The 26,541-nt window shown below is 43.2% G+C and overlaps 1 protein-coding gene across 1 annotated transcript in view; it reads left to right on the top strand.

The window, feature by feature from the left end:
- The window catches only part of ARHGEF12 (Rho guanine nucleotide exchange factor 12), a 506,356-nt gene that overhangs the window by 173,538 nt on the left and 306,277 nt on the right, over nt 1-26,541 (top strand). The window contains exons 9-10 of the mRNA XM_082273891.1: nt 23,565-23,642; nt 25,151-25,270. Of these exons, the coding sequence (XP_082130017.1) occupies nt 23,565-23,642; nt 25,151-25,270 (198 nt within the window). The remainder of the gene's footprint in view (nt 1-23,564; nt 23,643-25,150; nt 25,271-26,541) is intronic.

Genomic DNA, 26,541 nt, shown 5'->3' with positions numbered 1-26,541 from the left:
TTTTTTAGGTAGTTTTCTCCAGTGTTTTTTTCCTGTGAGATCTTCAAGCAAAAATGCCGGACTGGGCGACACTTGTGGTCACCCCAGCCGGCCTACGAGCGCGTGCAGACCATGGCATTGCGCTTGGTCGGCCGCGACATATTCAAGTAAGTATGCGGGGCCGGGCGACGGGCTGGATGTTGAAATCCAGTGGTCACCCCGGTTTCTGCCTAAAAGCGCGTGCAGACCAGTGCGCTGAGTCGGCCGCGACGGAGTCCCAGTAAAGGGACTGACTTTGCGAGTTAAAAGTCTCGCTTGGACGCCAGGTACCAGAGAGTCGAGGCGTCCACAAACCCCCACCCCGGTGGAGAGGGTATTGTGAAGAGAGGGTGCCTGTCGGTTCGGTATGGTGAGTAAACGTTCCCTTTTTTCCTCATTATGAGGCAGTATATATTATGGGCCCCTCCATATATGGTCAGTATATATCTGATACTTACAAGTCCCCCTTGTAATACAGCAGGTGTTTGTGGGAAGTGGACTTGGTTCAAGAGCTAACACTCTACCCAGCAGACTGTAACATTACAGCAAGACATAGGAGGTATAATCCTACCTTATGTGCAGTGTATTTCTGTAGATCCATATGTCACCTCTTAGCAGAGTGCAGGTGGATGTGCTGGGAAGACGATATCGGCGGTCCGCCGCCATTTTGCCGTAGACCGAATGCCTGTATGTCCTCAGGTCACGCCGGCCGCCATGTTTTTGGAGTCTTATGTCTCTTCTATGGGGGCGGCCATGTTTTGTGAGCCCAGCTACCTCGTGGAGGGCTGGGAACGCCGGAAGGCGTACACAGGGGGCGGAGCCACGCCTTCTGCCCGGGAAAAAGCAAACGGCTCCTTCCAGTCTGTGTAAGACAGACGCTGACTGCAGTTTGTTGGAAACTGCACTGCATCGGTTGGTGAGCCTTGGGGGTCCCTCTCTCTCTCTCTGGGATCGAGAAGCAGGTACTCTGAGGGGCGCTATTGCGCTAGGGGGAGACACACAAAAAAAAAAAAAAAAGAAAGAAAAGTTTTTTTGTTTTTGCTGGCAAAGGTGTCCTGTATTAACATGGACCCTGCCACTCATGTATCTCCTCCGGATTCCCTCGAGGGGTCTGCGGGATCCTCCAGCACCCCATTGACAATTGAATCTTTGTCAGCTATTATGGAAACTTTTGTGTCCCGGGTGGAAGTGGCTTGTCAGGGACAGGGCGCAAGAAAGCGACCCCCGCCTAACCCCTTATTATCTGAAACTTCGGATTCAGACTCTGAGCCTATTTCTGCAGTTGCAGGTACTTCATCTGGTATTGGTGTCTCGGGTCCTGTCTCTTCAGACAGTGAGGAGGATGTTTCGGCATCCGCCATAGCCCGAGAGGAAGCGTTGGTAAACGCACTCATTGTATCTGTTCAAGAGACCTTAAGGTTACAGGGTATTCCATCAGAAATAGCTGAAACTGAGATCCCTTTTGGGACTAAAAAACGCATCAAAGTGGCGAAGGTTTTTCCATTGCCCAAATGTTTTGGCAATCCAATCGAAGAAGAATGGCGTCTGCCAAAACGCACCTTTAATATTTCTAAACGCATTGACAGGCGTTATCCGTTTGAGGAAACCCTGATTAAGAAATGGACAGAACCACCTGTGGTGGATTCACCTATTGCTAGATTGAATAAAGCCACGGTTATTCCTTTAGAAGACGCTCCGTCTTTTAAAGATCCAGTGGATCGCAAGATAGAAGCTATGTCTCGCACCATGTTTTCCTTGATTGGATCAGCTTTCAGACCTATAATAGCTATTGGTCTGGTTTCGCAGGCTGTAACTGAATGGACCAAGTGGTTACGCCGGGACTTAGAAGAAGTCCCTCAGGCGGTATCAGATTTGTTGGAACAAATGATACAGGGGCTACAGTTTGTATGTGATGCGGCGTTAGACGCCACTCCATTAATGGCGCGAGCATCAGTCTCAGCAGTGGTTCTCAGGCGTACACTGTGGCTAAAAGGTTGGTTAGCCGACCAAGGTTCCAAAAAAGCATTGGCTAATATCCCCTTTTTAGGAGAGCGTCTATTTGGAGCCAACTTAGATGAGATCATTAAGGATCTCACCGGTGGAAAAAGCACCTTTTTACCACAAAATTTTAAAGGTAGAGGAACTCGTCAAAGACGAGGGCCTTCTTTTTCTGCTCACAAGAGGTTTTTTTCGTCCAGCGGGTGAAAAAACTAAGTCCACCAAAGCTCCTACAGGAGGCGTCAGGGGTCGTTGGTCGGGCAAGCAAAAGCCCGCCCCCTCCAGACCTGAAGATAAACCATCCAAAGCCTGAAGGTGCGCCCCCACCCGTAACTGGGGTGGGGGGACGTCTTCGCCGGTTCCCGGATCCATGGCTTTCCAGAATCCCGGACAAATGGGTTTGCGAAGTCATAAGGTCAGGGTACAAGATCGAGTTTCGATCTCTCCCACCGGCGCGATTCTTCCCTTCCAATATCCGTCTATCCGCAGATCGTTTAGAAGATCTGCGGAGAGCAGTCACAGATTTACTACAACAAGGAGTGGTAGTCCACGTTCCTTGGACAGAACGGTTTCAAGGGTTTTATTCAAACCTGTTTACAATACCCAGGAAAGAGGGCAAAGTGCGTCCAATTCTGGACTTAAGAGCACTCAATTCTTTCGTCAACATAAGAAGATTCAGAATGGAGTCCATTCGCACGGTAGCAGCCTTCCTGCATCCAGGGGATGTCCTAGCGTCCATAGACATCAAGGACGCCTATCTTCACATTCCCATTTTCGCAGGACATCAGCGTTTTCTACGCTTTTCCGTAGAGGAGAACCACTATCAGTTTGTGGCGTTACCTTTCGGTCTCGCCACGGCTCCGCGGGTCTTCACAAAGGTGTTGGCCCCAATGTTGGCACTTCTGCGCCAAAGAGGTATATCGATTCTAGGTTACCTAGACGATCTTCTGCTTCATGCAGAGTCTCCTCAGACCTTGCTACAAAACATAGAAATTACTATGATTTCTTTACAGGAATTCGGGTGGCTGGTGAACCAGCAAAAGTCATTTCTGGTTCCCACCCAGAGGCTCGAATATCTGGGTCTAATTCTAGACACAGTCAGGACGAGAGTTTTCCTTCCGGTAGGGAAACTTCGAAAGATTCAATCAGCAGTCCAGTTGTTACTGTCCAACAGCTGGTCTTCCCTTCGGACGTGCATGAGGGTTCTGGGGTTGATGGTGGCTTCATTCGAAGCAGTCCCATTTGCCCAGTCCCATACCCGAATTCTTCAGCAAGAGATTCTTCTCAGATGGAATCGGAATCCGGAATCCCTGGACAATCAGATACGATTGAGCAAACAGACCAGAGAGTCTCTGGTTTGGTGGCTTCGGTCTCCAATGCTCAGCCAGGGAAAGTCATTTCTGCCAATATATTGGACGATAGTGACCACGGATGCCAGTCTATCCGGATGGGGAGGAATTCTTGGTCAGTTATCTGTCCAGGGACTTTGGTCCCCGGAAGAATCCAGGTTACCGATAAATGTATTGGAACTGAGAGCGATCAGACTTTGTCTGATTCACTGGACCGAGCAGCTCCAGGGCAGCCCGGTTCGGATCCAGTCGGACAATGCCACGGCCGTGGCTTATGTCAATCATCAGGGGGGCACCAAGAGTGTCCGAGCGGCCAAAGAAGTGGCCTGCATTCTTCGCTGGGCGGAACGATTTGTTCCAGCAATCTCTGCGGTGTTCATTCCGGGGGTGGAGAATTGGCAGGCAGATTATCTCAGCCGTCAGACCCTGGATCAGGGGGAATGGTCCCTCCATCCAGACGTTTTCCACCAGTTGTGCCTACGGTGGGGCACCCCGGATGTGGATCTGTTGGCATCACGATTCAACAGGAAAGTTCAGAGATTCGTGACTCGCTCCCGCGATCCTCTAGCAGAAACCGCAGACGCACTGATCGCCCCGTGGGGGCAATACCAGCTAATATATGCCTTCCCTCCTCTCGCGTTACTGCCAAGACTTCTTCGCAGGGTAGAGGAGGAAGGAATCCCAGTAATCCTGGTAGCTCCGGACTGGCCTCGTCGAGCTTGGTACGCCGACATGGTCAGACTGGTGGCGGACGTCCCATGGAGACTTCCTCTCAGGGAGGATCTACTGTCTCAGGGACCGATCTTCCATCCTGCTTTACGATCGCTGGCTTTAACGGCCTGGCTATTGAGACCCAGGTGCTGAAGGACAAAGGTTTGTCAGCTTCAGTTATTCCTACTCTAGTTGAAGCAAGGAAAGCGACTTCCAGAAAGATTTATCATCGCACATGGAAGTCCTACATTGCATGGTGTGAACCTTTGGGGTTCCGTCCTCGGTCTTATTCGATTAGTCGAATATTGGCTTTTCTGCAACAAGGGGTTGAGCAGAAACTGGCCTTGAGTACTATCAAGGGTCAGGTCTCAGCATTAGCCATCTTCTTTCAGAAGCCTTTGGCTACTCATTCCTTGGTGCGGAATTTCATCCAGGGGGTGCGACATCTGGCTCCGCCAGTGCACGCGCCGTTACCCCCCTGGGATCTTAATTTAGTGTTGTCGGTTCTTCAGAAACCTCCCTTTGAAGATATTAGGGAGATTCCTCTACCCACGTTGTCCCAGAAGGTGGCCTTCTTGGTGGCTATTACTTCTGCACGCAGGATGTCAGAACTGGCCGCATTATCTTGTCGTTCACCATATCTGGTGGTTCATAGAGATAAGGTGGTTCTTCTTCCGAATCCATCCTTCCTACCAAAAGTGGTTTCAGAATTTCATCTGAATGAAGAAGTTGTATTACCTTCCCTGTGTCCTAAGCCCAGTCATCCTCGGGAATTTGCTTTGCACTCCTTGGATGTGGTCCGGGCGATCAGGGTATACTTGAAAACGACAGACTCGTTTCGCAAGACGGATTCACTTTTTGTGATCCCAGATGGACCCAAAAAGGGGTTGCCTGCATCTGCCGCGACCATTTCCAGATGGATCAGACAGACGGTAGTGCAGGCTTATTCTATTAAGGGTCGGGAGCCCCCGTTCCCTGTTAAGGCGCACTCCACTCGGGCACTTAGTGCGTCATGGGCCTTTCGCCATCAGGCGTCAGTGGTCCAGGTGTGCAAGGCGGCTACCTGGTCGTCGGTGCATACCTTCTCTAAACATTATAAAGTTGATGTAATGGCATCGTCTGATGCCTCATTTGGCCGCAAGGTTTTGCAGGCCGCAATTTGAGGAGACCAGTGGTCTACCTCGAGGGTTTTTTTCCGTTGGAAAATTTTTTTCTTTAGCCTCATTCTTTGTTTATAATGAGCCTTTAAAACTTCTAGTTTGGCACCGGTTGGGCCTTCTAGATTGGATTTGATTTTGTCAATCCCACCCCTCATTTGTGGCACTGCTTCTGGATGTCCCAGCTCTTGAGAATCAAGAAGACTACGTCTGTCAATGAGCGATAGAGAAAAATGGATTTTTGTAAGAACTTACCGTAAAATCCTTTTCTCTTAAGCTCATTGACAGACGTAGTACCCGCCCCTCTATCATTGAGTTGGGTTGGGTTAAATTCTCTGTACTGCTTTAAACAGAACTGATTCCCTGTAGCAGAGAGAGGGAGGATATACCCTCAGGGACTGCCCCTAGGGTGGAGCCAGAACGTTTTGTCATTCTGCCTAGTCCTACTCCTGCGGAGACAACATAACCCAGCTCTTGAGAATCAAGAAGACTACGTCTGTCAATGAGCTTAAGAGAAAAGGATTTTACGGTAAGTTCTTACAAAAATCCATTTTTTTTTAATTCCCACCAGAGGACGTTTTGTTATTTACAGCGTCCAAAAAAGGAACTATGCTGGAGGGTTCTAATTAGAATCCCATTACTATTTAATTGTGGATACCCAACACCACTTTTCCCTTTTTACTGCCTCTCCCTATGTTTTAAGATACTTCACCATGTAGGAAACTAGTAGTTTTCCCAATTATGTCCACCAGAGGGTGTTTGTTATACACCGCACATTGTTAAATATATACGGAGGGTATTTTAGTTTGTTTTTTATTTTAAACGTGGACATCCGATATTATGTACCCTGATAATTGCCTCCTTTTGATCTTTTAAACACTTTATATGAGTATCAATATAGAAGAAATGGCTGCACTCCAGGTATCATCACAATTCTGGTTTATTAACCGAACATCCCAATAGGGCAAACAGGTAGACGCGTTTCACACAGTAGCAAGTGTGCTTAATCATTACAAAGAAAGGTCAGCAACACATCTCTATTTATACACAAATGTCTAAATTAACAGGTGATACAATAAAGAGGCGGACCATTCTCTAAAGTGCAGGTGATGCACGTGCACCAAGAATACATCCAAATATCGGTAAACAAAATCTTAACACATATATTCAAATAATCTTGTGTAAATAATCACAATATGTGAAATGTGACAATATAATGAATCAATATTACAAAAAATATGTATTATCCTTGAAAATAAAGGTAAATGTAAAAGAAGACTAAAACATGTGAAGGAAAGATTGTACGATTTTTTTCACCTCCATACACCATACAATCAAATAAAAACAAGATAAGTTATACACATACAAAACAAAAAGGGATATGTGCCATATATAAATTGTAAAATATTCTGACACCCCTATATATCCACAGGGCCAACCATACCCACTAAAAAAAAAAAAAAAAAGTAAAGATCGAAAATCTATGGGGTGATTGGAAATTGCCTCCTTTTGATCTTTTAAATACTTTATATGAGTATTATTGAGTTTTGATGAGGAGGAAACTATATCCTGCATATCCAGGAGGCACTACAAGGGCACCTACCGTGGCCCTGAGGGCCTACAAGCGTGATTGGTCTCAATATCATATGATATATGAGACCCATTACATCTGGTAAGTCACCCATCTTTTAACACACCACAGGATAACGGAAACCAGCACCTGCACTTTTTTAAAAGTCACAAAATTGAGGAAAGTATCACTGAGCACCTTCACTTATTAATCCATTTGGAAGAAATCTTTTTTGCACTGAAGGAAACCTAATTGGAACTTTCACTGTCACCTGTTGATTTTATTATCACGTGATGAACTTTTAATATTTTTACTTTTATTGTTATATGCAATTTATGTCACAATATTGATTTATATGTCACATTTATTTCAATCTAATTATTTATACAATATTGATTAATCATTGGGATCACCTTATTTATTTTACACTGCTTGCACAGTATCTTGCACATCTTATTTGACGTTTATTTATAAACATTAGCACGCGCTGTAGATGGCCCTAAAATTAGGACTATTTTTTTTACACAACCCGTTTTTTTACTACTGCTGCTGCTTCCTTTTTAACCTTTATATTTTACCATTTATTACAATCTAAACGCCAGGCGCGGGGAGTACACTTCCTTAAGTGTTACTTCACATTCATTATTGAGTTTTAGTGAATACTTAGGAGGAAAGCAAAATGTCAGTTTGTTTATTTGCACATATTTAATTGTTGCTATTTAAATGTATACCACCGCGCGACCGGTCAGCAATAAACAGGGCATGATTGGAACTGAAATTATATTTGGGAATTAGCATTAATGATGTATTCCGATTAACCAATCAGAGCACCATCCGGTCTATTTGGGAATTAGCAAAAATGATTTATCCCAATTAGCCAATCAGAGCACCATCTGGTCTTAATATAGCCGCCGCTGTTGTGTGCTGGATACTTTCTGATGGCGCCACTTCCTGGTGAAATGCATTGAGGTTCCAGTACGACATTATATCCGGTTTGCGGCTGTTCGGAGTGGGGTGACACGCACAGTGGAACGCACGTTACATACAGAGCGGCGGTTCCTGAATATCTGCTAGTTTTTTGGCTTTCAGCAAGTGCCATTCGAAGGCACCTTATGATGTGAGTTCATTACTTTTATCTCTGCATTTATTTTATAATAAAACTTACTACACCATGAGATATTCATCCGCATTTTCTTGAGTTTTACATTGGATAGATGTGACCCTGACCAATACCTAGAAGGAAGTGGTTCCCAAAGACAGAGGAGTTCTACAGGCACTTTAGGTCCCAGAGGTCTGAGTGCTTCTGGTGAGTGGCCACTACTTACCTTTATGGACACTATTTGTTATATATATTTTTTTAAAAAAAAATTAATATGTGTTTTGTGACTTTGCACTATAAGGAATGTATTTCTTTTTAGGATCTTTTCGATATTGCACTGAGCACTTTTATGTCACAGTCTGATTTTGTATGTCCAGTTTTTATATACTTCATATACAGCACCATTGCAAGCTGTGACCTTTTTTTGCACCTGGTTTGTGCATGACACAATTTATTTATTTAAACCGGTTTACTTATTTATAGAAAATAGCACGGTCTGTCACAGGCATTGTATTTTTAACATTTGTTGCTATTTATTTGTTGTCACTCTTGATTGACAAACCACATCCACCCCATCACAGAAGGTGGAGTCACCTATTAGAGATTTTAAGAAGTGCTTACCCTTATTTGTATGTACCTTTTATGTATGTGCTCAAATACCAGTAGCAGTGCCTCATTACACACCCCAACATGCTTTTAAAAATTGAATGTTAAAAGCAAGTGGAGTTTTTAAACGACACTTGTCCAGCATTCATCAAAAAAAAAAAAAAGTACAAATATTTTTGGCAAAAATTGAGAGCTGTATGACCAGCATAAGAACTTTAGTAGCAGCAGTATGCGTTTTTTTTAAAATCACTTGTCATGATGGGGTTAAAAAAAATGCTCTTTAAAAAAACAAAACCTCGCATAATCATGATTATAAGGGGTTAATTTTTACTCTGAAACTGTGAAAGTAATATACACCGTAAATTTTATTTAGATTTATATATGTATGTGTGTGTATATATGTATATGTGTGTGTGTGTGTGTGTGTGTGTGTATATATATATATATATATATATATATATATATATATATATATATATATATATATACACAGTGGGTACGGAAAGTATTCAGACCCCCTTACATTTTTCACTCTTTGTTATATTGCAGCCATTTGCTAAAATCATTTAAGTTCATTCTTCTTCCTCATGAATGTACACATAGCACCCCATACTGACAGAAAAACACAGAATTGTTGACATTGTTGCAGATTTATTAAAAAAGAAAAACTGAAATATCACATTGTCCTAAGTATTCAGACCCTTTGCTGTGACACTCATATATTTAACTCAGGTGCTTTCCATTTCTTCTGATCATCCTTGAGATGGTTCTACACCTTCATTTGAGTCCAGCTGTGTTTGATTATACTGATTGAACTTGATTAGGAAAGCCACACACCTGTCTATATAAGACCTTCCAGATCACAATGCATGTCAGAGCAAATGAGAATCATGAGGTCAAAGGAACTGCCTGAAGAGCTCAGAGACAGAATTGTGGCAAGGCACAGATCTGGCCAAGGTTACAAAAAGATTTCTGCTGCACTTAAGGTTCCTAAGAGCACAGTGGTCTCCATAATCCTCAAATGGAAGACATTTGGGACGACCAGAACCCTTCCTAGAGCTGGCCGTCCGGCCAAACTGAGCTATCGGGGGAGAAGAGCCTTGGTGAGAGAGGTAAAGAAGAACCCAAAGATCACTGTGGCTGAGCTCCAGAGATGCAGTCAGGAGATGGGAGAAAGTTGTAGAAAGTCAACCATCACTGCAGCCCTCCACCAGTTGGGGCTTTATGGCAGAGTGGCCCGACGGAAGCCTCTCCTCAGTGTAAGACACATGAAAGCCCGCATGGAGTTTGCTAAAAAACACCTGAAGGACTCCAAGATGGTGAGAAATAAGATTCTCTGGTCTGATGAGACCAAAATAGAACTTTTTGGCCTTAATTCTAAGCGGTATGTGTGGAGAAAACCAGGCACTGCTCATCACCTGTCCAATACAGTCCCAACAGTGAAGCATGGTGGTGGCAGTATCATGCTGTGGGGGTGTTTTTCAGCTGCAGGGACAGGACGACTGGTTGCAATGGAGGGAAAGATGAATGCGGCCAAGTACAGGGATATCCTGGACAAAAACCTTCTCCAGAGTGCTCTGGACCTCAGACTGGGCCGAAGGTTTACCTTCCAACAAGACAATGACCCTAAGCACACAGCTAAAATAACGAAGGAGTGGCTTCACAACAACTCCGTGACTGTTCTTGAATGGCCCAGCCAGAGCCCTGACTTAAACCCAATTGAGCATCTCTGGAGAGACCTAAAAATGGCTGTCCACCAACGTTTACCATCCAACCTGACAGAACTGGAGAGGATCTGCAAGGAGGAATTTGGATCCCCAAATCCAGGTGTGAAAGACTTGTTGCATCTTTCCCAAAAAGACTCCTGGCTGTATTAGATCAAAAGGGGGCTTCTACTAAATACTGAGCAAAGGGTCTGAATACTTAGGACCATGTGATATTTCAGTTTTTCTTTTTTAATAAATCTGCAACAATGTCAACAATTCTGTGTTTTTCTGTCAGTATGGGGTGCTATGTGTACATTCATGCGGAAGAAGAACGAACCTAAATGATTTTAGCAAATTGCTGCAATATAACAAAGAGTGAAAAATTTAAGGGGGTCTGAATACTTTCCGTACCCACTGTATATGTGTGTGTGTATATGTATGTGTGTATATGTGTGTATATGTATATGTATATATATATATATATAATGTGTATATAAAATATACGTATCTTACAAAAGTGAGTACATCCCTCACATTTTTGTAAATCTTTTATTATATCTTTTCATGTAACACTGAAGAAATGACACTTTGCTACAATGAAAAGTAGTGAGTGTACAGCTTGAATAACAGTGTAAATTTGCTGTCCCCTCAGAATAACTCAACACACAGCCATTAGTGTCTATACCGCTGGCAACAAATGGGAGTACACCTCTAGGTGGGAATGTTTAAATTGGGCCCAAAGTGTCAATATTTTGTGTGGCTACCATTATTTTACAGCACTGCCTTAACTCTCTTGGGCATGGGGTTCACCAGAGCTTCACAGGTTGCCACTGGAGTCCTTTTCTACTCCAACATGATGACATCACAGAGCTGGTGGATGTTAGAGACCTTGCGCACCTCTACCTTCCGTTTGAGGATGCCCCACAGATGCTCAAAAGGGTTTAGGTCTGGAGACATGGTTGGCCAGTCCATCGCCTTTACCCTCAGCTTCTTTAGCAAGGCAGTGGTCATCTTGGAGGTTTGTTTGGGGTCGTTATGTTGGAATACTGCCCTGCGGCCCAGTCTCTGAAGGGAGGGGATCATGCTCTGCTTCAGTATGTCACAGAGGTGGATGTTAGAGACTGTGCTCCTCCACCTTCCGTTTGGGGATGCCCCACAGATGCCACGTAGAGGAGATCATGCTCTGCTTCAGTATGTCACAGCACATGGTTCCCTCAATGAACTGTAGCTCCCCAGTGTTGGCAGCACCCATGCAGCCCCAGACCATGACACTCCCACCGCCTTGCTTGACTGTAGGCAAGACACTTGTCTTTGTACTCTTCACCTGGTTGCCCCCACACATGCTTGACACTATCTGAACCAAATAGGTTTACCTTGGTCTCATCAGACCACAGGACATGGTTCCAATAATCCATGTCCTTAGTAAACTTGTCTTCAGCAAGCTGTTTGCAGGATTTCTTGTGCATCATCTTTAGATGAGGCTTCCTTCCTGGACAACAGCCATGCAGAGCAATTTGATGCAGTGTGCTGCGTATGGTCTGAGCACTGACAGGCTGACCTTGCACCCTTTTAACCTCTGCAGCAATGCTGGCAACACTCATACGTCTTATTTCCCAAAGAAAACCTCTGGATATCCCGCTGAGCACATGCACTGACTCAACTTCTATGGTGGACCATGGCAAGGCCTGTCCTTAGTGAAACCTGTCCTGTTAAACCCTTTTATGGTCTTGGCCATCGTGCTTCAGCACAGTTTCAGGGTCTTGACAATCTTCTTATAGCCTAGGCCAGCGATGGCGAACCTTGGCACCCAAGATGTTTTGGAACTACATTTCCCATGATGCTGAACTACACTGCAGAGTGCGTGAGCATCATGGGAAATGTAGTTCCAAAACATCTGGGGTGCCAAGGTTCGCCATCACTGGCCTAAGCCATCTTTATGTGGAGCCACAATTCTTTTTTTCAGATCCTCAGAGAGTTCTTTGCCATGAGGTGCCATGTTAAACTTCCAGTGACCAGTATGAGAGAGTGAGAGCAATAACCCCAAATTTAACACACCTGCTCCCCATTCACACCTGAGACCTCTTAACACTAATGAGTCACATGACACCAGGAAGGGAAAATGGCTAACTGGGCCCAGTTTGAACATTTACACTTAGGGGTGTACTCACATTTGTTGCCAGCGGTTTAGACATTAATGGCTGTGTTGTTATTTTGAGGGGACAGCAAATTTACATTGTTATACAAGCTGTACACACACTATTTTACGTTTTAGCAAAGTGTCATTTCTTCAGTGTTGTCACATGAAAGGATATAATAAAATATTTACAAAAAATGTGAGGGGAATACTCACTTTTGTGAGATACTGTGTGTGTGTGTATATTTGTGTGTGTATATATATATATATATATATACACACACACACACACACACACACACACACCGCGCGCACACACACACTCTCTCACAAAATTGAGTACACCCCTCACATTTTCGAAAATATTTTATGTTTTCATGTGACAACATTGGAGAAATTACTGTTTGCTACAATATAAAGTAGTGAGTGTACAGCTTGTATAACAGTGTAAATTTGCTGTCCCCTCAGAATAACTCAGCACACAGCCATTCATTTCTAAACCACTGGCAATAAAGGGGAGTACACCCCTAAATGAAAATGTCCAAATTGGGCCCAAAGTGTCAATATTTTGTGTGGCCACTATTATTTTCCAGCACTGTCTTAACTCTCTTGGGCATGGAGTTCACCAGAGCTTCACAGGTTACCACTGGAGTCCTCTTCCACTCCTCCATGACGACATCACGGAGCTGGTGGATGTTAGAGCCCTTCACCTTCTGTTTCAGGATGTCCCACAGAAGCTCAATAGGGTTTAGGTGTGGAGACATGCTTGGCCAGTCCACCACCTTTACCCTCAGCTTCTTTAGCAAGGCCTTGGTTGTCTTGGAGGTGTGGTTGGGGTCGTTATCATGATGGAATACTGCCTAAGCCCTGTCCCTGAAGGGGATCATACTCTGCTTCAGTATGTCATAGTAGATGTTGGCATTCATGGTTCGCTCAAGTGAACTGTAGCTCCCCAGTGCCAGCAGCACATGCAGACCATGACACTCCTACCACCATTGCCTACAGCAAGACACACTTGTCTTTGTACTCCTCACCTGGTTGCCCCCACACACGCTTGACACTATCTGAACCAATGTAAAAAATAAGGTAGCGCCAAATGCTGTACAGAATTTTATAGATAATAAGTCCATCATCCTATTAAGAACACAGGTAATGACTGAACCTAAATGATAGGTATCAATAATAAAAGTCTATAGTGGAAATGGTAAGGAGACCTCCAACTCCAGTGAGGGGAGGTGAAAAACACACAGCAGTCACCCTGTGGAAGTTCAATCAGCTTACTGGACATACATGACCCTCAAGCAGAGTGGTCATATAAAGCAGTAGTGACAGGTACTCAAAAGCAGCAATAGTGGGCAAGCAGAAGAATCCCAACTTATATTGCAGATGGATTACCTCAGAGTAAATAAGAAAGCCCAATGGTGTAGTACGTCTCAACAATCATAAAGGTTTATTAATACAAATTCACTCACATGATTACAGAGAGAGGCCGGCATGTATAAAATCCAAGAAACCGCTGTGTGGGCGTGCTAGCGTCCGAAGGAGGTAACGCCTTACGTGTTTCGTCAACAAAATTGCCGTCATCAGAGGTGTGATTCGTCAGACGCACACTATAAATAGGACTACCTCCGCACCCACTGCGTTCCGGAAGAGGCGATGACACTCTCATCCGCCGGATATGAACAACCGCATATCCGGCAACAAGAACATACATTCTAAGCCATTAGTCACAATTCCGGAAGAGCAGCGCACCCTTGTGATCAAAAATGACCACACAGAAAAGCAACTACATAATTTATTCAATACTGTGATCAGGAAGACAGATCGTATAAAAACAAAAATGAATAACGATGATAAAAATCCATACAAAATAATGTACAACTAAACACAATTATCAAAGCAACCAAACACTTGCAAAAATATACACAAATAAATAATTATGTATGCATATAAGTGATATATAGTTGAATGAGCTCAAATAAATAATTATGTATTCATATAAATTATATATAGTTGAATGAGCTCAACAATACAGTTATAATCCAAAAAAAGGGGAGAATAAATAGGCAGGAAAAATACTTATGTTAATCTGGGTTAACTATTGTTAATGACACAATTAACGTCCCATTCAATGTTCAGACCCCATGGAGTGTAGGATTTTAAGTCATAAATCCAGCGGGTCTCTAATCTTGAGATCTCCTGCCAGATATGGCTACCCCCTCCAATGAGGCGGACACCGATCAATGCCCCAAATTATGGTTCCCTTAGGGTCTTTATTATGATGTTGAGCGTAATGTTTAGAAATGCTATGTTTTGGGAAACCCTTCCTGATGTTAGCCAGATGTTAGTTAACCCTAACCGTTAATGTCCTAATAGTGCGGCCCACGCCACTATTGGATAAGGGTATTGATTTCTGAAGTATCATAACCCCTGTTTAGAAACCTATCCCTCAACATAAGACACTGATTAAAATGGTCATCTGAGGTTGTGTAATTACGCCTCAGTTGCAGGAATTGACTCTTAGGTACTGATTTGAGCCAAGAAGGGTGATGACTGCTTCCCTGCCCTATGAAGCTATTGCGATCGGTTGGTTTTGAAGAAGGTGCTGGTGACCAGAGCACCATCCCTAACTTCAACCGTCAAGTCCAGAAAGCTAATCGTTGTAGAACTAACCTCATGTTGCAATACAATTCTCAAGGAATTAGTATTGGGATCACAAATATATTGATCAAGAGATCCTCTATCACCATAGCAGGAGGACATCATCTTTGTACCTCCGCCAAATAACCAGCTCGGGTCTACGGTCACCATAGATGATGTCCTCCTCCCATTTGGCCATAAACAGGTTGGCCATGCTTGGGGCAAATTTGGCACCCATAGAAACCCCCCTATTTTGCAAAAAATACAAGCCATTAAATAAAAAATAGTTATGCTTGATAGCATACAGCAACAATGACAAAATGAATTGTCTTCGTGCTGTCAGCAATGTAGCATCCCGGTTTAAAAAGGACTCCGCTGCACTGTAGCCATGCTCATGTGATATGATGGTGTATAATGAAGATACATCCACAGTGGCTAACTGATAACCTTCTTTCCAGTCAATATTTCCTAAGATGTTCAAGACCTGGGTAGAATCCTTCAAATAAGAGAGTGTTTTCACTACTATCGGTTGCAAATAGTTATCTATATATCTCCCAATCCTAGAACTAAGAGTCTATTCCACTAATTATAGGATGACCCGGAGGTTGAATAAGGTCTTTATACATTTTTGGGAGATAATAAATAACCGGAATACGGGGTGCAACTGGTACCAAAAAGATTTTTCTTTTTTGTTTATGATGTGATTCTGAAAACCTTGGTTTATCAGTCTGGATAGCTCCTTTTTGTATTTCGTAGTAGGGTTACACGGAAGAGGGATATACGTGTCCTGATTGTTTAATAACCTGTTCATTTCTGTAACATATGCATTTCTATCAAGAACAACAATGCCCCCACCCCCCCACCTTGTCAGCAGGTCTGACAATAATATCTTTTCTCTTCGTAAGAGATTCCATCCCCTGTTTAAATTTATATTCATTACCATCCTTTCAAATTTCTCATGGCTTCAATATCCTTAAGCACTAGGTCTTTGAAGACACTAATGGAAGGGGCCAAGGGACAAGGGGGGTTGAACAAAGAGGCCTTTGACAAACCTGAATGTCTACTCCCGTTTCCCGTCAGTTTTTGATCCCTAATGGGGTTGGACATTACATACCGTTTTAATATGCATCTTCCGAATATACCTATGCACATCCATAAATAAGCCAAACCTATCAATTGGCTTAGTAGGGGCGTGGTTAAGAACAAATTTTTCATTGTCTGATGTAGTAGCAGAACTTGAATTGAAGATCCCAGCATCTCTTATGTCCTTTTTTCTTTTTCTGTCTCCTCCTCCCCCCCTCTTGAACCTCTCTTGGATCTAGGTTTTGTGCATTGGTGTTCCTGTCCCTGTGAAAATCCAAGGGTCTACCCTGTTGGGATTATATCCCTGACCTGACCACCCCTGTTGCCTCCAAGAGTTATGACCTCCCCTAGATGGAGTGTCATAGGGATGATTGGTGATATATCTATCATCCTGATCATATGACTCATCCAATTATATGGATATCCCAATTATCCCTAGAAAGAGGTTCAAACCTATTGTAGGATGCTTCCCTATTTCTCCAAAGGGAAATTAGGACCAGGATACCCAGTCTGATAGGAATTCTGGTTATAATTAGTAACCCCATATCCCCTAGGGGCGTTGGTTGGACCAAAATATGGCTTCCGTCCTTTGCCTCTTTGGGGTGGTTTATGATACTGATTTCTGCCTTGAACAGGTACCCAATTATTTCTTGATAGTGTGGAAAGCTGTCTTTGAGGGGCAGCACAGGGGATAGGGCTTGCAGTTGCTGGATTATTAAGCTAGTTGCTTGAACTATGTGGAGTCTCCCGTTGGAGACGTGAACTAGTCATCTGGAACTGCCGAACTGTTGTGATCAATGGTTAGGTTTTTGGGATGAAGCTGCATACCAGATGTTTTTTTTGTTTTATTTTGTTAGTGTATCTCCACTATATGCTGATGACCTACTTCTATTCCTCAAAGACCCAGGTCCCTCCTTACAAGTAGCGCTATCCATTCTGAATGAGTTTGCTATGTATTCTGGACTTAAGAAGACTGGGGGAAATCATCCATATTGCCCTTAGATTACAATGCAAAATCGATGGCTGACTCCAACCTCCCACCACAGTCGGTTACCTCCCTCACTTATCTGGGTATCCAGATTACTGCTAGGGTTCAAGACTATATCACTTTAAATCTTATCCCACTGATAACACAACTTCACCAAAATATACAGGCTTGAAAAAACCTTGTCATTGTTGGGGAGTATCAGTTTTCTCAAAATGAAGGTATTGCCAGTCATATTGTACTTCCTGCGACGCTCCCCAACTTGGGTACCCAAATCATTCTTCAGGAAGCTAGATGGCATTATTGAATCTTTCTTCTGGTCTCCTGTAACACCTCGCATAGGACATAGGGTTCTGCAAGAGCCCTGGTGCCAGGGCGGATTGGCATTGCCGGATTGGCAGAAATATTACCTGGCGGGAAAGATGGTATTTACAAGACGCTGGCTAAGGTCAGATGTTGGGGTACTGGAAGCGGTACAGCTCGGGTTATATGAGAGATTGAGGCTGGCATTATACAGAGGCCTAAGGTCTGATCTTCCCTTAACCCTGACTGTGAATGCTGCCATTGGAGCATGGGCAATGGTGACCAAACTGGCATGCCCGAGCTTTAATGGCATGTCGCCACCCCCCCTGGATGAATCCTAATCTGTCACACTTTTACTCTATGCCCTGACCCTGTGATCTGGGCGACCAGAGGCATTAAGACCTTGGGAAACATTACTAGGGAAGGGGAGCTCTTCACATTTGACCAACTAAAGGCAAGACATGACTTACCCAACTCCCACCTGTTTAGATTTTTACAACTAAGACATGCTTTTAATAGCCAATTCTGTGAGATGAAGGTGGAGATCCTGCCATTGAATCTTGAGGGCTTGGCCAAAACTCTCTCGGTTGTTTATAAAGAATGAATCAAAAGGACCCCGACTGCTTTGACGAAATGTAGGGAAAGGTGGGCAGCAGAGGTGCCAGCTGTTCAGGGAGGAGACTGGAGCGACCTTTGGGAAAAACCTTTTAGTCACCTAGTAGCATTCAGGGACAGGCTAATTAGATTCAAATTTCTCCACAGAAATTATTATACCCCAACTAGATCAGCAAAAATCTATCCTACCTCTTTGGCGGAGTGCTGGCATTGTTCTACTTCTCCTGCCAATGCAGACCATGTTTCTCTGTCGCTCATTGACAGACGCAGTCCTGTTTGATTAATATCAAATTGGGTTATACTGCCCTCTACAGGAGTAGGACACTAGGGAGAAGAAAACGTTCTGGCCACACCCTAGGGGCAGTCCCAGAGGGTATATCCTCTCACTTCCTGCTACAGGATGTCAGTTTTTTTTCTGTCTAGTCAGGAGTAAGTACCTAAGTTCCTTGCTGGGATCTTTGGTCCTGGCAAGATTTTTTAGATCCTTTTTTAGTTAGCTTTTTTCTCCAGTTTCCTGTGAGATCTTCAAGCAAATTATTCCGGATCTGGGCGACGGGCTGAATGTTGAGATCCAGTGGTCACCCCAGCCGGCCTACAAGCGCATGCAGACTCCAGCTCCGCGCTGGATCGGCCGCGACACACTCAAACAATTATGCTGGAGCTGGGCGACGGGCTGGATGTTGAGATTCAGTGGTCACCCCAGCCGGCTTACAAGCGCGTGCAGGCCCTAGCTCCGCGCTGGGTCGGCCTGCGACATAGTCCCTCTGGACGAGGACTGGCCCTGCGAGTTAAACATCTCGCCAGGACGCCTACGACCAGTCGGAAACTGAGTCATGGCGTCTGCATTGGTCGACAGCCCCCCCCACTTCGGTGGAGAGGGGTTCTGTTAGGAGTGGGTGCCCGTCGGTTCCGGCATGGTGAGTAGATGTTCCCCCTCCCCCCCTGTCGGGTTTTTGGGATGGATACGGGCCCCTCTGTGGATGGTCGGACCCTTTGATCTTAAGGTTCCCCCTCTATCCTATGACATGTTTCACAGATCTCCCTCTTGATAGTGTGATTTGGTGAATAGGAGATACACTCCAGGAGGCTTGGTTTGGGAGCTGACTATCTAATAGTCCCTATAAAGAACTGGCGATGGAAGAGGCATGACTGGGGTCAAGGATGGAGACAGGGGCTGGCGTTACTAGTAGTCATGTAAAAGAGGTGATATAATACAACGCACCTACCCAATGCATAGTGAACGTGAAAATCTTAATTTAAAAGAATTTTCAAAAAATAAAAAATAAAGTGCTCCTTTAACTTTTTTTGAGCAGTGTGTATGTATATACATTATACAGCTACGGTGTCTCCCAAACCTGAGTAAACCCCTCACATTTTTGTAAATATTTTAATATATCTTTTTTCATGTAACAACACTGGAGATATTACACTTTGCTACAATGTAAAGTAGTGAGTGTACAGCTTATATAACAGTGTAAATTTGCTGTTCCCTCAAAATAACTCAACTCACAGCCAATAATGACTAAACCACTGGTAACAAAAGGTAAGTAGGAGTACACCCAAATGAACATGTCCAAATTGGGCCCAATCAGCCATTTTCCCTCTCCAGTGTCATGTGACTCATTAGTGTTACAAGGTCTCAGGTGTGAATGGGGGAGCAGGTGTTTTAAATTTGGTGTTATTGCTCTCAATCTCTCATTCTGGTCACTGGAAGTTCAACATGGCACCTCATGGCAAAGAACTCTCTGAGGATATGAAAAAAAGAATAGTTTCTTTACATAAAGATGGCCTAGGCTAAAACAAGATTGCCAATACACTGAAACTGAGCTGCAGCACGGTGGCCAAGACCATACTGCTGTTTAACAGGACAGGTTCCACTCAGAACAGGTCTCGCCATGGTCGACCAAAGAAGTTGAGTGCACGTGCTCAGCGTCCTATCCAGAGGTTGTCTTTGGGAAATAGACGTATGAGTGTTGCCAGCATTGCTGCAGAGGTTGAAGGGGTCGGGGGGGTCAGCCTGTCAGTGCTCAGACCATATGCTGCACACTGCATCAAATTGGTCTGCATGGCTGTCATGCCAGAAGGAAGCCTCTTCTAAAGATGATGCACAAGAAAGCCCGCAAACAGTTTGCTGAAGACACACAGACTAAGGACATAGATTACTGGACCCATGTCCTGTGGTCTGATGAGACCAAGCTAAACTTATTTGGGCCAGATGGTGTCAAGAGTGTGTGGCGGCATCCAGGTGAAGAGTACAAATACAAGTGTGTCTTGCCTAAAGCCCAAGCATGGGGGGGGGGGGGGGGATGAAGTGTCATGATCTGGTGCTGCATAAGTGCTGCCGGCACTGCTGGGGAGCTACAGTTGATTGAGGGAACAATGAATGCCAACATGTGCTATGACATACTGAAGCAGAGCATGATCTCCTCTCTACGTAGCATCTGAGGGGCATCCCCAAACGGAAGGGGGAGGAGCGCAGTCTCTAACATCCACCAGCTCTGTGATGTCATGAAGGAGTGGAAGAGGAAACCTTTGAAGTTCTGGTGAACTTCATGCCCAAGAGGATTAGGCCAGTGCTGGAAAATAATGGTGGCCACACAAAATATTGATACTTTGGGCCCAATTTGGAAATTTCCACTTAGGGGTGTACTCACTTTTGTTGCCAGCGATTTAGACATTAATGGCTGTGTTGAGTTATTTTGAGGGGACAACAAATTTACACTGTTATACAGGCTGTACACTCAATACTTTACATTGTTGCAAAGTGTAATATCTTCAGTGTTGTCACATGAAAATTTATAATAAAATATTTACAAAAATGTGAGGTGTGTGTAATTTTTTATATATATATATATATATATATATACCCAGAAGTCAGTCAGATATACAGGGTATTTTAACTAGGAGTCAGACATGAAGGGTATAATGGATATAATAATTTTAAATATAATGCACAATACTGGTAAACTTTTCCTTTAAATGTAATTGCAATGCCTTATATTGCCTCCAGTCTATCAGCCTCCACTCTCTCTGGGTTTGGATGCTGATCTTTCTGCACAGAGCCCTTAAAGTGATTGTAAATAAAATCATTTTTGTTTTTTTTTAACCACAAACTTGTCCTACTTACCTGCTCTGTGCAATGGTTCTGCACAGAGCTGCCCGGATTCTCCCCTTCTGCGCCCCCCCCCCCCCCCCAAGCACTTCTGGATATTTCTGCCTTCAGAATGCCCCTATAGCAAGCTGCTAAGTATAGCATAGAGTGCCCTTATAGCAAGGTAAAGAAACTTTAGAATCACTCACTACTTACTCTTGCCCAGGACTACATGACCCATGAGGCATTGCTCCTCACACATTCACATGTTCTTACTAACTTGTATGGGTGGTGTACTGAGCTGCAGGTCTGCTGCACTGTATTTTCTGATATGTAAACAAATAGTGCAGTCCAACTGATCTGCTAACCAACTTATCGATTATGAAAATAGTTGATATGGATGGAATCACAACACTGTTGATATAGAGTTTTTTTTTTTGGAATACACTACTGTTTGACAGAGTTCCTATGTGATTCATGATTAAGATGTTGAGACTTTGTTCTACTTTTTGTCTACATACTGCATGGGTACAGGAGTTGATTTATGTTGTGCCCACAATATAGTTATGCGTGCTTGGATGCACCTTTTAAATGCATGTTTTTGAGATGTATTATTTTGTTTAGCGCAATGATTTTTTTTTTTTTTTTATATTGTATTGTTTTGGTTCAGGCACTTAAAGGAGCGCTGCACTATTTGGTTTATTATTTGTATTTTAGTGATTGCATATTAGTGTTCTCTTCAATGATTTATTATTTACTTTTAAAGAAACGAGAAGTGCAGGAACATTTACTGATAGATTTAGTTAGTCAGGTCCATAAATATTGGGACATCGACACAATTCTAATCTTTTTGGTTCTATACACCACAATGGATTTGAAATGAAACAAACAACATGTGCTTTAACTGCAGACGTTCAGCTTTAATTTGAGGGTATTTACATCCAAATCAGGTGAACGGTGTAGGAATTACAACAGTTTGTATATGTGCCTTCCACTTTTTTAGGGACCAAAAGTAATGGGACAGATTAACAATCATAAATCAAACTTTCATTTTTAATACTTGGTTGCAAATCCTTTGCGGTCAATTACAGCCTGAAGTCTGGAACGCATAGACATCACCAGATGCTGGGTTTCATCCCTGGTGATGCTCTGCCAGGCCTCTACTGCAACTGTCTTCAGTTCCTGCTTGTTCTTGGGGTATTTTGCCTTCATTTTTCTCTTCAGCAAGTGAAATGCATGCTCAATCAGATTCAGGTCAGGTGATTGACTTGGCCATTGCATAACATTCCACTTCTTTCTCTTAAACTCTTTGGTTGCTTTTGCAGTATGCTTCGGGTCATTGTCCATCTGCCCTGTGAAGCGCCATCCAATGAGTTCTGAAGCATTTGGCTGAATATTAGCAGATAATATTGCCCGAAACACTTCAGAATTCATCCTGCTGCTTTTGTGAGTAGTCACATTATCAATAAATACAACCAGTTCCATTGGCAGCCATACATGCCCACGCCATGACACTACCACCACCATGCTTCAACTGATGAGGTGGTATGCTTTGGCTCATGAGCAGTTCCTTTCCTTCTCCATACTCTTCTCTTCCCATCACTCTGGTACAAGTTGATCTTGGTCTCATCTGTCCATAGGATGTTGTTTCAGAACTGTGAAGGCTTTTTTAGATGTTGTTTGGCAAACTCTAATCTGGCCTTCCTGTTTTTGAGGCTCACCAATGGTTTACATCTTGTGGTGAACCCTCTGTATTCACTCTGGTGAAGTCTTCTCTTGATTGTTGACTTTGACACACATACACCTACCTCCTTGAGAGTGTTCTTGATTTGGCCAACTGTTGTGAAGGGTGTTTGCTTCACCAGGGAAAGAATTTTTCGGTCATCCACCACAGTTGTTTTCTGTGGTCTTCCAGGTCTTTTGGTGTTGCTGAGCTCACTGGTGCATTCTTTCTTTTTAAGAATGTTCCACACAGTTGATTTGGCAACACCTAATGTTTTTGCTATCTGTCTGAAGGGTTTGTGTTGTTTTTTCACCCTTATGATGACTTGCGTCACTGATAGTGACCGCTCTTTGGATCTCATATTGAGAGTTGACAGCAACAGATTCCAAATGCAAATAGCACACTTGAAATTAACTCTGGACCTTTTATCTGCTCCTTGTAAATGGGATATTGAGGGAATAACACACACCTGGCCATGGAACAGCTGAGCAGCCAATTGTCCCATTACTTTTGGTCCCTTAAAAACTGGGAGGCACATATACAAACTGTTGTAATCCCTACACCTTTCACCTGATTTGGATGTAAATACCCTTAAATTAAAGCTGAAAGTCTGCAGTTAAAGCACATCCTGTTTGTTTCATTTCAAATCCATTGTGGTGGTGTATAGAGCCAAAAAGATTAGAATTGTGTCAATGTCCCAATATTTATGGACCTGACTGTATATAGGTAAATTATAGCACGTCAGTCATTATAACTCTTTCATTTTTCTTTATAAGGAGGAAAACAATATTGTGCACAACCAGAAATTAATGATACTAAAGAAAATGTTACAACAGGAAAAAGAACAATTACAGGTCAGTATAGACATTAAAATATAAACATGCTTTGCCCATGCAGGCAGAACAACCAGTTTCATTTAATGTTACCCTTCCCAGGAGTACATGCTAACGTTTCCTTCACTTCATTCAGCTGCTGGAAGTGTAGAGAAATTATCCAGTGCTTGAGGTAGGTGATTCACTTCCTTTCCTCTCATGTGACAACCCTGGATCCTGATAATTGGCTCATGATTGACCCTGACCTATAGGTGCAGGGAGACAACAGTGATCCCTGTGTAAGTCCCAAGACATTTTAGTCAGAACTTACAAAGTACTGACTGTCAGCCTAAGCCATGTGTTTGTTCTAGGCCAACTACCACTTCTTCAATTTTTCTCACTCTCTATGGCTGAACCATAGTGATAGTGAAGAAAAATCCAGTATGTGCTGCTATGGAAGGGCAGACTGAAGTGAACCTGTTGCTTTGACCTCCATGGACTTTGTCCACATGGGCTTCAGCTTGTATAAGTGTGTACAGCGAGCATTTGGCAGACTTAATGGGAGTGCTGTCGCTTTAAACAAGCAGCTATCAGGCTTTAGCAGGCTTTCAACAAGTTTTAGGTGGTGTTAAAGTTTACTGAAGCCTGCTAGCAACTTGATTAAATGTCAGTCAGTAGTCCCATTAAGATCTGTGTTTTATGAGTCTTAAACTGAAACTTTGGGTCTGGTTTCACATATATGCGGTGCAGGACACTGCATGTGATTTGGATAGGAATTGCACCACATTCCTATTCAAATCACATGCGATGCTTTGCAGTGTGATTTGAGCCCATTCATTGTGTAGGCTCAATTCGTACAGCACTGCACAAAAAAGGTGCCGGCATCTTTTTTTTTTTTTTTTTTTTTTTGGCTCTTTGGAATCGGATCACATGGGTGTTCACACCCATGCCATTGGATTCTTGCAATCACACTGTGTTTTACAATCTGTTTTGGGTTGTCATTATTTAACATTGACACCGGTGGCAGAGCGCATGAACGGAGTGCAATTTCAGTGCAGTGTGGGAAACGCTCAGGGCTCGCTGCACAAATATGTGAACCGAGCCTTACAGGCTAAAGCTCATGAGTAAGGCCTTCAAATTTTTTTGCATCTTGCATTTTTTTAATTATGCCTTTATATATCTTCAATAATCCCGCTTTTTCATTTTAAATAAGTCATGCAAAATAATTTCTGAACATAAAAATACTGTTGCTCCATGTTTCGTAACTGATATAATTATGAATATTAGCTATCCTAAATTTTTATAAATCGGAGAACATTCCCTGATCTGAGCGGTCAGTGTGCATAATGTAGGACAGTAGGGCAAAGTTTTAATGGTGACATTTTCCTGATTTTTTTGTGCTTTCCTACTTTAAATAAAAAAGGTATTGTGTGTGTGTGTGTGTATGTGTGTGTGTGTGTGTGTGTGTGTGTGTGTTTTTTTTTTTTTTAAAACTCTTCTGTTAGAGAAAAATGAATTTTGTATTTTATCTGTTTTTTCTACTCCTGTAGTCTTCCCAGGAGGAGTACAACAACTCCCCATCCACACGGCTTTACAAGGAGATCCAAGACACAAAGAAACACATACAGCAGCTTCAGGAGCAGCTGGATAAAACCAAGTCTCCAATGCAGGTGAGCGATAGAGGGAGTGATCATGGTAATTTATGATTATGCTGATATTCACAGTTACATAGTTACATAGTTACATAGTTGGTGAGGTTGAATAAAGACAAAAGTCCATCCAGTTCAACCTGTGTAGATGTGTGTGGCTGTAATCATCTTGCATACCCCTGAATGTTCTGATCCTTGAGATGTACGTCTAAGAGTCTTTTGAAAGCCACCATACTACCCGCAGAAACCACCTCATGTGGTAGAGAATTCCACAATCTTGTAGCCCTAACAGTAAAGAACCCCCCACGTTGCCTGAGGTTAAAACGCTTCTCCTCTAATCGCATTGTATGCCCCCGAGTTCTCATGCAATCCCTTCGACTGAACAGCTTTTTTTCTAAGCCTAGATCCCCATTTAGATATTTAAAAATTGCTATCATGTCCCCCCTCAGGCGTCTCTTCTCCAGGGAGAATAAATCAAGCGATTGCAGACGCTCCTCATAATCAAGGTCCTCCAATCCCCTAATTAGTTTAGTTGCCCTTCTCTGGACTCTCTCCAGCTCCAACACATCCCTTCTGAGGACTGGTGACCAGAACTGGACCGAATACTCCAGATGAGGTCGGACCAGAGTTTTATAAAGTGGAAGGATTATAGTTTTATCTCTGGAATACATCCCTTTCTTTATGCATGCTAATATTCTGCTAGCCTTGGCAGCTGCCGCTTGACATTGCATGCTGTTGCCTAGTCTATCATCAACCAAGACTCCCAGATCCTTCTCCATTTTTGATTCTCCCAAGGGTTCCCCTCCTAACGTGTATTGTGCTTTTATGTTTCTAGTCCCCAAGTGTAAAACCTTACATTTCTCCACGTTAAACCTCATTTGCCATGTCTTTGCCCACTCCCTTATTTTGTCCAGGTCATTCTGTAGGATATCTGCTTCATGCTGTGCTGTTATTGTCCTGCCTAATTTTGTGTCATCTGCAAAAACTGATATTGAACTACTGATCCCGTCCTCAATGCTGTTTATGAATAAATTGAACAAGGTTGGTCCTAGGACTGAGCCTTGGGGGACCCAGCTTACTACCTCAGACCAGTCTGAGTATGTGCTGTTTATTACCACCCTTTGGATACGCCCTTAACAGTGGTTACATTATTTTTTTTTTTTCTCTTTCGTTAATTGACTGACACAGCAACTTATCTTCATTAGTCAAATGGGTTATGCTGCGCTTCCTAGGAGTAGGACACTAGGCGGAAAAGGGTTAACAAAGTTAACAGAACTTTAACTTACGCCCAT

Source organism: Pelophylax lessonae (assembly GCF_965119305.1).
Source record: "Pelophylax lessonae genome assembly, chromosome: 12".
NCBI classification, from domain to species: domain Eukaryota; kingdom Metazoa; phylum Chordata; class Amphibia; order Anura; family Ranidae; genus Pelophylax; species Pelophylax lessonae.
This window is presented reverse-complemented; position numbering and strand designations above follow the sequence as displayed.